The sequence below is a fragment of the Rhizomucor pusillus genome (genome assembly GCF_041956525.1).
Source record: "Rhizomucor pusillus strain CBS 183.67 unplaced genomic scaffold VTP01scaffold_8, whole genome shotgun sequence".
Lineage (NCBI taxonomy): Eukaryota > Fungi > Mucoromycota > Mucoromycetes > Mucorales > Lichtheimiaceae > Rhizomucor > Rhizomucor pusillus.
In genome coordinates this window covers 1,144,619-1,158,400 of record NW_027192150.1, presented here as the reverse complement: position 1 = coordinate 1,158,400, position 13,782 = coordinate 1,144,619, and the positions used below count along the sequence as shown (strand labels likewise).

The following is a 13,782-nucleotide window of genomic DNA, read 5'->3' as shown; positions in this document are numbered from 1 at the left end:
GGCCCATTTCCTATTCAAATCGCTGGAATGCAGAAGGATATTCCAATAATCGCAAATGGAAACTTCGTTTCCGGTTGACAATCATGCCTAGAAATTTTACATCAAAAACGCATAGATTGGTGCATCTTCCATCGCTAAACTTTTCATTGTGGATTCGCTGAAGATATCACGGGTGAGCAGTTGCAGCAGCAAGTGTGCATCAATAGGGCGCCTGACTGAGCCCAAATTCACAATGACGTCTCGTCAGCAACCTTTTTTCTCCCTTCTCCTCTGATCGCGAAACTTTAAACCTTGGACGATCAAAGTTGCTTTACGCTTGTGACTACAACTCGGCAAACGACTGTATTTTCGACGACCAAGAAAGAAGAGGAAAAATAAAAAGCCCCGCTCTCTGTTGTAAATCTCTCGCTACGCACATCGGTTATCATGGCTGAGGAATCCGAGGTACCGACCTCAACCGGCGAAGAGCAGCAAACGACAACAACCAAGACTGTACATAAACCGTTGCGCGTAAAACTATACAGACTCGATAACGATGGCGTATGGATAGATCAAGGAACAGGCTCTTGCGTCTATTCAACTGTAATAATCTGCTCCCTTTTTGATCGGCAATTCGCTCTGCCTCAGAATCTAAAAAGCTCAATTGATTCGATTAGGGCGAGGAAGATGAGCTCTACGTTCGTTCCGAGAAAGATCAAGAGCCCCTTCTAGTTTCCAAAGTGCAAAAGCGTAAAGTATATCAACGACAACAAGGTGCGTTCGTCGCTTGAAAAAAGGAGGGAAACGTGCGCGCGCGCAAGTTAACGGCTTCCAATGACATTTTTTATTTGCCCCAGATACGTTGATTGTATGGACAGAAGACACTAATTTGGACGTGGCATTGAGCTTTCAGGAAGCAAGCGGATGCGAGGAAATATGGTACAGACAAAACCAGTCTAAAGCCTTTTTGAAAAAGACCTGTTATCTGAGTGTAATGATTAATATCGTAGGCGTCTTATCTGCCAAAAAGGCGACAGTGAAATGCCTCTTGATCCAGGTACATCTTCCAACCGTCACCTTGCTTATATGGATATTGATGCACGCGCATTGTGATAGCATCAGAACGAAGTGAAGGAACCCCTCCTGTTGCAAGGCACAACGAGGACGATAAACCATTGTTGCCAACGCCCGAACTTTCAAACTTGTCTGAAATTTTAAAGTTATTGGATAATGTCACGACTATTCAGGCAAAAGACGTATTCGCCTCTTTCATCGTATTGGAGGTACAGTTGTTTAACAATGATCTATATACCGGTGGATTGTCGCTCACATTATACTATGGTGGTGCAGAACTATATAGACAAATTGGTGCCTATATTTGAGTCATGTGAAGATTTAGAGAGCCTCGATGACCTGTATAAACTCTACAAAATCATGAAAAGTATCAGTAAGTCAAAAGCTATTTAACTTAATCCCAGAAAGCTCAATGGTAATGCATAGTTACATTGAACGACAATACGATTGTGGAATACATAGTGCGGGACGAAATCGTCTACAGTGTTGCCGGTATAATGGAGTGTATGTAACCTTATTAGAAATGACAAAGAGAGTATGCTAAATTTGCGTGTTTGAATCAGATAATCCGGAAACGCCTGGCCAAAAGGCAAAATACCGTGAAGTTCTAACTGCTATAGCTAATATGAAGCCTGTAAGTCAAGACAATGTATGTGTTGCTGTTTCATTGTGGAAATAATGTTTTATTTTCTTGCAGGTTGTGCCTTTGAACGACGAAGTTACACTCTCAAAGATACATCATACCCTCCGTCTACGCTTTTTCCGAGATGTCATCTTATCCGATGTTCGTGACGAAAATTTTGCCGCCACGATGAATTCACTCATATATTTCAGTAACATGGACATTATCGGAAGCATACAAGAAAATCGCAAATTCTGTTCAGAACTTTTCTCAATAATCACAAAGGAAGATGCGACGAAGGAAATGAAAGATGAAGCGTTAAAGTTCGTGATGCAACTGTGTCAGATGGCGAACATTGTGCAAGTATCCACGCGACTGAATATGTACAGGTTGGTTCATTCACATCATCCTTCCGTCGGTATCTCGAGCTCTTATTTTTCAATTAGAACCCTGGGAAATTTGGGCATGTTTGATGTATTACTATACGGCCTGCGGATAAAGGAGAAGAGATATCGCGAAACATGCCTTAAAATTTTGCTGGATGTCGCTGAACACGATGCATCGCTGCTGCGTACGCAGATGGTCCGAAATTGTCACGAGAAGGGAAATGCAAAAGATACACTGCTGGCAACAATCGTTGCAGAATTCCTGCAAGGGCCCGACTCTAATCTTATCAATCCTTACGCCGAACTCCTGAAAGTACTCCTCGGTTTAAATTTGACTCCTGCAACGGGAGCAATGTTGGCTCCAGAGGTAAAGAATAAGTTGTAACGACCGTAATCGATACTATTTGCTAAAAAGCCGCTTTCATAATTTATTAGGCAGCAAACAGACAGGACGCTGATCTTGACGACTTTTTACAAATATTCTACGATAATTATATGACCATGCTGATGCAACCAATTGAACAGCTCGAGACAAAACCTATACAACTAAGCGGTAAAGGGGATTGAATGATTTTAAAATGTCGATGAAAAAAGCTGATTCCACTGGATATGCGAAGGCCCGATTGAAGTGCTGCAACTGTCGCGCGACGAGAACGAACGGCTCTACCATGTGCTAGAAACGATCAGCAGCGCCATACGACTCCATACATTCCGAAGCAAATACCTCATCCTTTCAACCGATTGTCTTCCTAAAATTCTACAAGTATTTCGATGTCCCGAATCTCATTTAAAACTAGGTATGCTCTTACATAGCACTGTTTGCTTGACAAAAAGTCATCTTATCGATCTTTCAACATTTAGCCGGCCTTCGGGTTTTCCGAGCGTGTGTTGGAATGGCGGATGAATTTTATAATCGAAACCTGATCAAGCACAACACGTTTGAACCGATTATACGCCAGCTTCTGGATACAAATGGCAAATACAATCTGCTGAATTCTGCCTGTTTGGAGATGCTTGAATTTATTCGGAGGGTGCGTACGGATAACCATAAAGCTAGCAATGATGATGAACTTAACACGTTGATATGTAGGAGAATTTAAAATCTCTGATTAATCATTTGATCAATACCTTCGGCACAGTGCTGGACACTATCACCTATGTACCAACCATTAAGAACTTGCGGCTGAAATATGAACAAATCAATGAAGAACGCGTTGAAGACAGCTCATCATCCAGCGAGAAGAGCAAGAGCCCCGAGCTAAGACGAAGGGGAGGACAGGGCGGATGGCATTCTTCAACAGTGGACAGGGAGGAAGAGTCGTACTTTAGCTCGGACGACAATGCATCCGAAGCAGATTCCAGCAACGAAGATGGTGGCACCTCAAAACCGTTGGTAGACTACGCCGACGAGGAGGAGGAAGAGGAAGAACAAAATGATAATGCAATGGAAACTGATGCCGATAACGAGAAAGACATCGCCGCCGGGCCTTCGTCGCCACCAAGACCACCTAAACGAAAACTCGAAGTCGAAGATGAGGACGAGGACAATGGAGACCAGCTAGCACTGCAAGCAGGAGGATTACGGAAGAAACCCTGTAAACTCGGGGCACAGAAAAGGATCGTCATCAAACCGCAAAAGAAGTCTTAATGTAATGAAAATAATATCAACATATTTCCATTCGACCGAATAACAGGTCACCAACAAGTATGTTTTGCATAAAGCACAAGTTTGTTCGCATTGCATCTATGACGCTCGAAAGCGTCGTTACTGAAAGTGATCCGGTGTCTCGTTACGGGTCAAAAGCATCGTCTTGTCATTGGCTTAAAGTCCTCAATTAGATATTTAAAACACGTGCATTTGGTACAACAATAAGCATACAACGAGCAGATCTATGTAACTTCAAGCGATAAGCAGAATGCATCCACTGACTAACTCCATTGCCCGTGTTACATCCCGCAGCGGTTGCACCGTATGATATATTGTGGCGCCATGGTCTACGTGAAATTATGCATATCTGGTAAGAACATGATGTAATGGATAGGAAGGCATGTAAGATGATCATGGCAAGGACCTTTTCTGTGGGAACATTGTCATTTTCCTGAACGTTTAGTCGATAATAAACAGGCAAGTAGTGCACCAAGAGAGAACTTGAAGGTGGGACTTGGATAGGGAAAGACTTACAACCAAGGACGCTATCACGAGATGGTGCATGATACAAGTTTTCGCAGGATATTGATAAAAGTCTTTTTGCTCCTCTATTTTCTTGACAAGATATAATAGACTCGCGGTGCTCCGCTGCACAGACGCCGGATGATCACCGAACATACCAGAAACAAAGACTATTTTGGTTACTTTTCGGCCTGTACTAACCTTGTCTGTGTATATTCACAAAGCGCGGCGATCGCTCATCACGAATGGAACACTGATGATGTTTCCGGATTCGGTAGGATTATGCAAGGTCAACAGAATCAACCTTTTTTCTCACCATCTGGCGCCTAACCGCTTCTCCCATCTGTAGACGTATGTACATTTAAATTTGTGTCAGAGCTGCTACTTTGTATAATATGTGTAAGCAAACTCTAGAGCCAGTACCACTCAGCATGGGACTATTGCAAGTACCGCACATTTAGACGGATAAGCTTCCTTTAAGTGTTGTGCTTATAACTGTCCTGCGAGTCAAGGATACGTCACACTCCCACAAGCGGACAACAAGGTACCTACACTGACCCGGAAGCGAATATTTGCAGTCAGTCTAAAACCTCAAAAGGATCTGCACGAATTCTAAATACCAGCTAAATGTTGAGCAAGAACGAGTGAGATGGGTAAGATAATACCAAAAATGTCTAACTTAAAGTGGTTTCCAAGTTGGAAGGAGAGTTTGGGGGTTATTGGTCTACAGCAGCAATGTGTAACGGAGCGACGGAATGTCCCATCCAGAGACGGGTCATATGGTGACGCATACGCTTGTGGAGAAAATCGATCCTTTTTTCCCTTTGCCTTTTTATCCCTCCACTGCGAGTCCTTTTTTTCTTTTTCATGTAGCCCGTTCTTTCATTATATAGGAAGCCTATCAACGACACTCGAACTCAACCTGCATTCACCTCCTCGATTGCACCCTTATCCTTGCGAAAATATTCCTTTTTAGCGATTATCACCCTGACTTTGACAGCAAAAAGAGCAGCGCAAGTGCATCTTCGTTCCAATGGAACCATCATCCACCTCTCCTGCCAAAGCTTCTTGTCACAAACAACAAGATGATCATTCAGCAACCTCTTCACCGCCTGACGACAATCATCACCGTAAAAACAAACAACATCATTCACCGCCTTCAACATCACCATCATCATCAGCACACGTAAAACTACGCACCGTGCCTATACCTGAACCTCTCAGGCTGCAGCGTCATCTATCCAGCAGCAAGGTCTCTGTAGCCGATTCCAATGCTCGGGACGTCACCGCGTCAGCATCTGGGGACAACCTTTCAGCTTCACCATTATTTTCAAGCGCTCACTCTGAGCGCAAGGTACAGGGCTGGTACTTACCTCCTCCCGCTGCTGCTGCTGCTACTTCGCAAAAGAACAATTCGGCTCCATCACCAGCGCCATCTAGTTACCATGTACAGAGTGATGATCTGTCTGCAGCTGACCATCAAGCAAACGACTGTGACAGCCTGTCCGACCTGAGTAGTCCATCTTCCGTATCACGCGAAACTTTGCACCACAAAGCTACGATCCCCGTCTCACCAAAGTCAAACTTATCGTGGACAGCCAAGTATCTCTTTGGAGCTGGATCGAGTTGTTGTGACACCGGCTCGTCTGAATCTAGTAGCTCGGCGTTCAGCAACAGTTTTAGTAGCAGTACAAACGACGGAGGAGCGATCAATACCCCACCGACGCCGGCGGCGTCGTCGTCGTCGTCGTTGTTGTCGCCTGATCCAAAGCTGTTTCCTGCTCCTCCATCGCTCTGCCATCTGCCACCGCGCGCAAACAGCGACCTTTCTGCTCCCTTTTGGAGTTCCCAGCAGCACTTTGAAGGTACAGACGATAAAAAGCGATTGATTGCTCGGTCGCTGATATGTTCATCATTGGTAGAAAATTCGTGGAATTCTACAGAGCATGAGCAACCCAACAGAGCAAGAAGAGCAACCGTCGGTGAACGATGCTTTCCAACCACGTTGGAAGAGTTAGCAACCATGTTCGCACCCATGGATAAGGACTCAAAAAGCGACCACCAGCTTGCTGGCATGTCCCACCATCATCAAGCCAGCATGCATAATCCGATACCTGCTTATCAGCACTCACTTCATTCCTTCATTCGCGATCAGCTGATTCGCAGTAAAACCCAAGTAAAAAAGTCAGGAGATGATAACGTAGCATCCACAGCTACAAAAATGGACGACGGCTTTTGGAAGACTGATTCGAAACGAGGTCATGGTACGTTGAGCGAATTTTTTCCAGTCTACACTTTACCGTTTCTGATAACAGTTTTGCCATAACTTTAGAAGGAAATGATGTAGCACGACTGGATATCTCGGTTGCATCCAGAGGGTTATATCCGACGACGTCCAATGATCTGTCAAGCCCTGCACCTCACCCATTGGATCTATCCTTTCGTAAACAGCGGTCAGATCATCTTGATTGGGGCAGCGACGATTACCGTTCTCCAGGAGCCAGCAACGACTACTCGCCGGAATGTAAGCACTGCTGATACTACATTCTGAGAAGCATGACGCTGAATGTCCGTTGCATTTTACTTGTCCTTTTTTAGATAACTCGCCGTACCCATTACTATATGCAAAAAACATGAATCCGAGAATGAGCAAGGATACATCTGCTAGTCGAAACCGATCTTCTGCAACGTCGTCGCATGTGGGATCTCCTCTGCGTCAATGTTTCCATCCGTCAGCGTCTGGTACAGGCGGTACCAGTCTGTCAAGCTTTGACAGGCGAGTGAGTAAAGGAGAAACCTACAACAACGACGTCGGTGATGATAGCAGCGAGGCTCATGCAAGGCAGCAACAACTTTCGGAAATATTGCAATCGATAAGATCTCAAGTTCAATATGCAAAGTATCTCTGCGATTGCGAAACTCGAGAAATTCTTGACGGACTGGATGACTATGCCGAACGGTATATATGCTTTACAGGGCGAGGTGCATACATGGACACAGCCACCGAAAACGATTCTGAGGAGCCGACGCCGTTTGTCGTCACGTTGCAAAAGCTCGCATTATATGCACAGAAAGTCCTCGATACACCACTGGATGATGTGGAGAATATTTCAATCAATTTCTCAAAGTTGCTTCTTGATATACAAAATCTCGGCAAACAGTGGGAGATCCATCGAGAATGGGCGTGTAGGCAATGGTATATCCGCCTACTGCTGGCAGCTGCAGCTCTGAACCGCGCCTTAGAATGGTGGGAAGCAGAGCGCAAGTTCTGGGCGTCGACAGCTGCGCCTGGCTCCGTGATATCTGAAAATGATATCGATCAGGAATCAAGTTTCAGTACTGTGCCGGATGATAGCGACAACAATCCAGAAACTCTGTCGACTTTAAGCAAACATCTTGGGAGCATGTATTTGAAAGAAAATTTATCGTCGGCTGATGAACGCAGCAGCAATCAACCATCGCCGGTGGCCCAATCCCTGAAGTCTCTCGACGACGAAGAACCCACCAACCACTCTGCTCTGAAACAGAGTTACACTGTCATTATGGATCTCTCGCTGCAGGAAACCATTATCCAATATGTTAGTCCTGTTTGGCTGGATCTTCTTGGGTAATTAAAAACACTATACACCAGTAACTGCATGCTGACATGTAAGAGTAAATTTTAGGACGAAAGCGAATGAAGCAATTGGCAAAAGTGTTACCGATTTTGTCGCGCAAGAAGACCAAAATACGTTTGAAATGGCTACACAGGAGCTATTAGCAGATGACTCGAGAACTGTTGAAATCCATCTTGTTGTTATCACGGCAAACCGTGAGAAGATTAACATGGAAGGCAAGGGCATGTTGATGTACGACAGATTGACAGAGACGCCCAGTCATACGATGTGGGTTCTCAAACCAACAGCATTGAAATGGATAGCGGGTGAGAATACAACGACACCAAATCACAGCGAATGCAGTGGCGTCTCCGTCACACCCGAAACTCTTACTCCAGTTGCAGCAGCAGCAGCGACAACAACAAATTTGGATTGGGAAAACATTAGCCTGATGCGAAAGAGATCCCAGTCTGGGCCAGCAGCAGCAGCAGCAGCAGCCGCAGAGTCTCTGACGCATGAGCAACCTATGCTCCAAATACCAATCGCGCCTGTTATGCGGCGAGCTATCTCCCAAGGTGGCGCACCCGCATCTGGAAGTTTACTTCCATCCCACTCGAGCTTGCTAACACTACCACCTGTGCTATGCCGCGTCTGTGAGCGCTGGGTTGTAGCCGCCTTCTTTGAGCAACACTCAGAACTTTGTGTGGAAATACACAGAGCAGAGCTGGATGTCATGATGTGCGACGACAACATTAAAGAAGCAAAATACCAGATACAGCAATTCCGCGACGAAGTTTGTCAACAACAAAAACAGGAGATTGACGAACAACATTCGGCTGCTGATGCAGTAACTACATCTGGTCGCGAATCAGCTGATGCAGCCGAGTTAATCGAATCTGAGATAACTGCATACAGTGACATGCTGGAGATATTGGAAGTTGCTTTAAATATCCCTGTTCCTGAGAACACCACTCATCAAAAGATGATCGACGATCAAGACTCTCGAGAAAAGATGATTCGCATTTTATATTGGCGGCCGCCAATGGCAATGGATCCAACGTTAGTATCGCTGATAAGGGACGTGGAGACCATCACGAAAGCCAAAGTTGATGCAGTGAATCGCATGCAAGATCGAATGACTTACAACGAACAAGTACGACGCGAATTTCAGCAGACAACGCAGCAAAAGCCGGGATGGACCGAATATGTATCTGACAGCAGTAATTCCGACACAGAAGAAGAACAAGAGAATTGCGCTAGTGCAAGAGAATCAGTCCACAGTATTAGAGATAACGACACCAAATCCAGGAGCAAAAAGTCACTGTTTAGCCGTTTCAAATCCTGGAGATCTAGGAAAGCTCGTCGACGGAAACATGCAAATGAAAACACCAAAAAGAAAGTGTCGTCGCCTCTACCAGCTGATGGCGGAAAGTCACCTGCGTCTCCCACGCCTATAGCTGTTTCTACTACGCCGCGACCAAAGGCACCGAGTATCAAGGATTTCGAAATCATTAAACCTATCAGCAAGGGTGCTTTTGGATCCGTCTTTTTAGCCAAGAAGCGATCAACCGGTGATTATTATGCTATCAAGTTCCTCAAGAAAGCAGATATGGTTGCCAAAAACCAAGTAACTAACGTCAAGGCGGAACGGTTGATTCTTATCACGCAAACAGACAGTCCGTTTGTGACGAAATTGTACTACACGTTCCAGTCCAAGGATTACCTGTACTTGGTGCTCGAGTATCTGAATGGCGGCGATTGCGCTGCATTGCTCAAAACGATGGGAACGCTACCAGAAGACTGGGCCCGGAGATACTTAGCCGAGGTCGCACTGGGTATCGCCTACTTGCACAGGAATAATATTGTGCACAGAGATCTCAAGCCCGATAATCTGCTTATAGACAAAACAGGTCATCTGAAGCTCACTGATTTTGGGTTGTCCAGGATAGGCTTTCTCGATCGGCGTGTCCAAAGAGAGCTTGCTAACGGTGAAGAGCAAGACTTGTCGTGCGAGTCTGCACCGCCTACATCTCCTGCACCTTCTCGGTCTGGCACCCCACCGCAATCCCCTTCTATTCCTGTTGAACTGGACGAGGCTGGCGGTTCTTTAGCTAGCTTGCAGCAAAAAAGTCCATACTTCAACTTACTGCTTGACAATGACTACTATCGTCGTGGATCCATGGCTAGCAGCGTTGCGTCTGGAGATCAAACAGATACTGGTGGACGCTCAGTTGCATCCACGGATCGAAGCACTTTCCACTCCTCTTTACCGTCGCGCCATCGTTCGAGTACAGCTTACTCGAGTGTATTTGGCACAGTGACACCTGGAATTGCCACACCCGGATATGTTTACAAAGCAAAGAAACGAACCACTGGAGATGACAGTTCTATTCGCCACGCTGTCGGAACTCCAGACTACCTGGCTCCCGAGAGCATTTTTGGAACTGACCAAGATGGAGGTGTAGATTGGGTAGGTGGTTATAATACATGATGGACGCTATCGCGATCTGAATCCCTGACCATACTATTTCTCAGTGGGCACTGGGCGTAATCTGCTATGAATTCCTGTACGGTTATCCACCTTTTCATGCAGAGACTGCCGATAAAGTCTTTGAAAATATATTATCGCGATCCATCGATTGGCATGAAGATATCGTTGACATATCTCCCGAAGCAAGGGATTTCATGGAACGGCTGTTAGCCTCTGATCCACGAAAAAGACTGGGATACAACGGGTTCGACGAAGTCAAGCAGCATCCCTTTTTCAAAGATATTGACTGGAATACAACATTGACATCAACGCCACCGTTTGTTCCTCAACCAATGGATTCGGAAGATACGGATTATTTCGACAGTCGAGGAGCAACAATGCTAACTTCAGAAGAGACGCTTGCCCAAGTAGAGAAAGCGAATGCGATAATCCAAGAGCAAAACCCAGAAAAGATGCAGCCGCTCGTGACAACTGGACATGGTATGTTTTCTGTCGCAGCCGAAGTATCAAACTTGAAAGTCTCGCGCGATGACTTTGGAACGTTCACGTACAAGAACTTGCCGATGCTGGAACGAGAGAATGAAAATACGATTCGAAAAATCAGGCATGATAGCATCATCGCTGCAAGTGCAAACGCGCCTCCTCCTTCCATTATTTCTCAAGCTCGCAAACTCTCGAAAAGGGGTTCGGCGTTTGATCTTACCTTCAATAGTCGACAGTCGTTATCCTTGCCTGGAACTCCCTCCAGTCTATCGCCCTCGACATCTTCAGTTCAGGCGGTGATGCCGAATGGCAAGCGCCCCACAATAGACAAGGATGCATCGCCGTCTGCAGCCACTGCTACGCTTCCAGTTTCTGTAGCCGATTCGTGGGCTTCCATGCGAACTAGGTCTGCCTCTTCACCTAGTGACAGTAAGCACGATAGTGCAAAATCTGCGGCCACAAACTACTATCCATCTCCGGCATCTGATAGCAGCAGTAATGGCATGCTTCAGCAGAGAATGGGTATCATGCATCCTCTGGATCCGACAGAGATGAAATGTATGCATCAACAGTCGCGACTGGAGATTCTAATAGCTGATGATAATCCTATCAGCTTGACTGTAATGGAGACTGTGTTGTCAGCATACAACTGTAGATGTGTGCTAGCAAGAAATGGTGCGCAAGCCGTACGATGTGCCATGAGCGATATGCGATTTGATTTGATTTTTATGGATTTGACAATGCCCATAGGTATGTTGCCTCTAAGAAAGCCTTTATTTGAGACATTCTCGAACTAAGGAACTACTTGTGTTTTTTCAGTGGATGGAGAATCAGCGGCAAGGATGATCAAATCCACAAACAACGACAATCAAAATACGCCCATCATCGCAGTCGGTCGCGATGCCACGGCGAGCGCCGCAAGCGTCTTTGACGGTCTCCTTTGCAGACCTATCACGAAACATTGTATACTTTCGCAACTGCAAACTCACTTTCCCACATTGTATAAATCCAATCATTAGTGATACCCCACACCTACCCTGTTCCTGCTCTTTATCCATGTTCCTTTTACAACATAGCAAAGCAATACACAACAACAAGAATGCTTTGAAACGACTCAGGCGCCAATGCTTTTTCGGAGATTGAGCTTTACATAACGCCCGAGCTTGCGAGCGAGGAACAGCTTTGTAGCTTCTTGTTGGGAACCACGCAGAAATGTCAGGAGCCAACCAACGAATCAACATATTCCCTACGCGCATGTAAGATGAACAAACGCTGACCCTGACAATATTGTGGTTCCTAACATGAGTCCAGGGCGCTCACTACAATGAAGACTCGTCTAAAGGGTGCACAGACAGGTCACTCGCTGTTGAAACGCAAAGCCGAGGCATTGACGAAACGTTTTCGAACAATCACCCAGCGAATCGACGAGGTAGAGAAACTTTTGCGACCCGGCTGTGATGTAGACCAAAGTTGACAATTGAGCATCTCGGTTTAGTTGAAACGCAAAATGGGTCAAGTTATGCAGGCAGCATCGTTTTCCTTGGCCGAAGTGCAATACATGGCGGGTGATATCAGGTAAATCGTTACTGCTGCTACTCTTCCATATTTTGTTATCGCCATCATTGTTGACCTGATTGATATATGCAGTTATCAAGTGCAGGAGGCATCAAAATCAGCTCAGCTGCGTGTTCGTGCTCAGCAAGAAAACGTGTCTGGTGTCATGCTGCCGACGTTTTCAATGTACACCGAAGGCAACAATGGTGAGCGAAAAGAAGAAAAGATATAGAAGAAGTCGAAAGAAGAGAATAGTTTAACAGATACCTTTCCCAGCATTCGAGTTCACTGGTTTGGGCCGCGGAGGTCAATACGTGCAGAAATCAAAGGAAGTGTATACCAAAGCAGTTGAGACACTCGTCGAGCTTGCCAGTCTACAGACTGCATTCGTCATTTTGGACGAGGTCATCAAGGCAACAAACCGTCGTGTGAATGCCATTGAGCATGTCATCATCCCCCGTTACGAAAATACCATCAAATATATCATTTCCGAGCTGGATGAACAGGACAGAGAAGAATTCTTTAGGTAAACAAATCCAGCATGGCTCTCTGTCGACTTTTTCACTTACTATCACTTCCTCTCTCTCTCTTTCGTAGATTGAAAAAGGTGCAAGGTAAAAAGAAAGATCGCGCTGAGGCTGAGGAACACGAACGCATAGTGCAAGCCAAGGAAAAATTTGACGGCGAAGGTAAAGTTACCTTATTTACAGTATCGAGAACCCAGATATCTCATTGTCACCCCACCATTTTCAGTCCCAGAGTTCCGTACGGCGCATGAGACCGGTCAGATCGACCTTATTGACCAAGGAGACGAGGATATCATCTTCTAAGCCCAACCCCGAATTACAGACTGATAATAATAAATGATTTTCTGCGGCACGTATCTTTAAATATAATCTCCAGACATCGAGAAGTTTAGGAGAAGGGCAAGTCTACGGACACCCATCTCGAGGTTTACATACTCGTTTCAGAAGGATACAGATTTACCGTTCACGAATTTGAAATATCTTGACATTTTTCCAAGTTCTAATCCATGCTTCTTCTTTTGAGCTTCTGTTTTGTTAACTTCCATCTTCTTTTCATATTTTCCCGAATTATAAAAGACATCCAGCCTCCGCATAAGAGTGAACAACTGGATAAGCGGTCTGCTAGCATTGCGCTCATGTCAATTAACGCTTCTTGAGAATAGACAGAGATAGTGAGTACTATGAGATTCTCTATTAGGTCGTCACGATTTTATATACTTCTTCCAGTGGGAAATGTACAAGTCCGCTTCATTCTCCTCTTTGTATGCAAAAAGAGTGACAACTCCACCGAAATGCCATTAAAGTACCATGATATATATACAGAACGAATGCTCTCCTTCTGACGGATCGAATGGTGTTAAAATCACTATATCACAAGTTAACGAAATTAAAAAAAAAAAA

General features: G+C 45.2%; 3 protein-coding genes across 3 annotated transcripts; all 3 read left to right on the top strand.

Moving 5' to 3' along the window:
- Positions 1 to 426: 426 nt before the first annotated feature.
- Positions 427 to 3,709, top strand: VTP01DRAFT_10461 (uncharacterized protein; the record flags this gene model as incomplete). The annotated part of the gene is made up of 14 exons (XM_069378826.1): positions 427 to 582; positions 657 to 753; positions 837 to 918; positions 990 to 1,036; positions 1,096 to 1,262; positions 1,330 to 1,426; positions 1,480 to 1,557; positions 1,617 to 1,687; positions 1,751 to 2,064; positions 2,122 to 2,428; positions 2,497 to 2,614; positions 2,679 to 2,858; positions 2,923 to 3,092; positions 3,152 to 3,709. The coding sequence occupies 14 exons, from the start codon at positions 427 to 429 to the stop codon at positions 3,707 to 3,709; spliced, it is 2,442 nt and encodes an 813-aa protein (XP_069239886.1).
- A 1,555-nt stretch (positions 3,710 to 5,264) lies between these two features.
- VTP01DRAFT_10460 (uncharacterized protein) lies at positions 5,265 to 11,820 on the top strand (the record flags this gene model as incomplete). The annotated part of the gene is made up of 7 exons (XM_069378825.1): positions 5,265 to 6,096; positions 6,154 to 6,495; positions 6,564 to 6,755; positions 6,830 to 7,838; positions 7,897 to 10,297; positions 10,363 to 11,551; positions 11,621 to 11,820. The coding sequence occupies 7 exons, from the start codon at positions 5,265 to 5,267 to the stop codon at positions 11,818 to 11,820; spliced, it is 6,165 nt and encodes a 2,054-aa protein (XP_069239885.1).
- A 193-nt stretch (positions 11,821 to 12,013) lies between these two features.
- VTP01DRAFT_10459 (uncharacterized protein) lies at positions 12,014 to 13,185 on the top strand (the record flags this gene model as incomplete). The annotated part of the gene is made up of 7 exons (XM_069378823.1): positions 12,014 to 12,057; positions 12,113 to 12,230; positions 12,297 to 12,376; positions 12,449 to 12,561; positions 12,632 to 12,881; positions 12,953 to 13,044; positions 13,109 to 13,185. The coding sequence occupies 7 exons, from the start codon at positions 12,014 to 12,016 to the stop codon at positions 13,183 to 13,185; spliced, it is 774 nt and encodes a 257-aa protein (XP_069239884.1).
- Between the last annotated feature and the right edge of the window lie 597 nt (positions 13,186 to 13,782).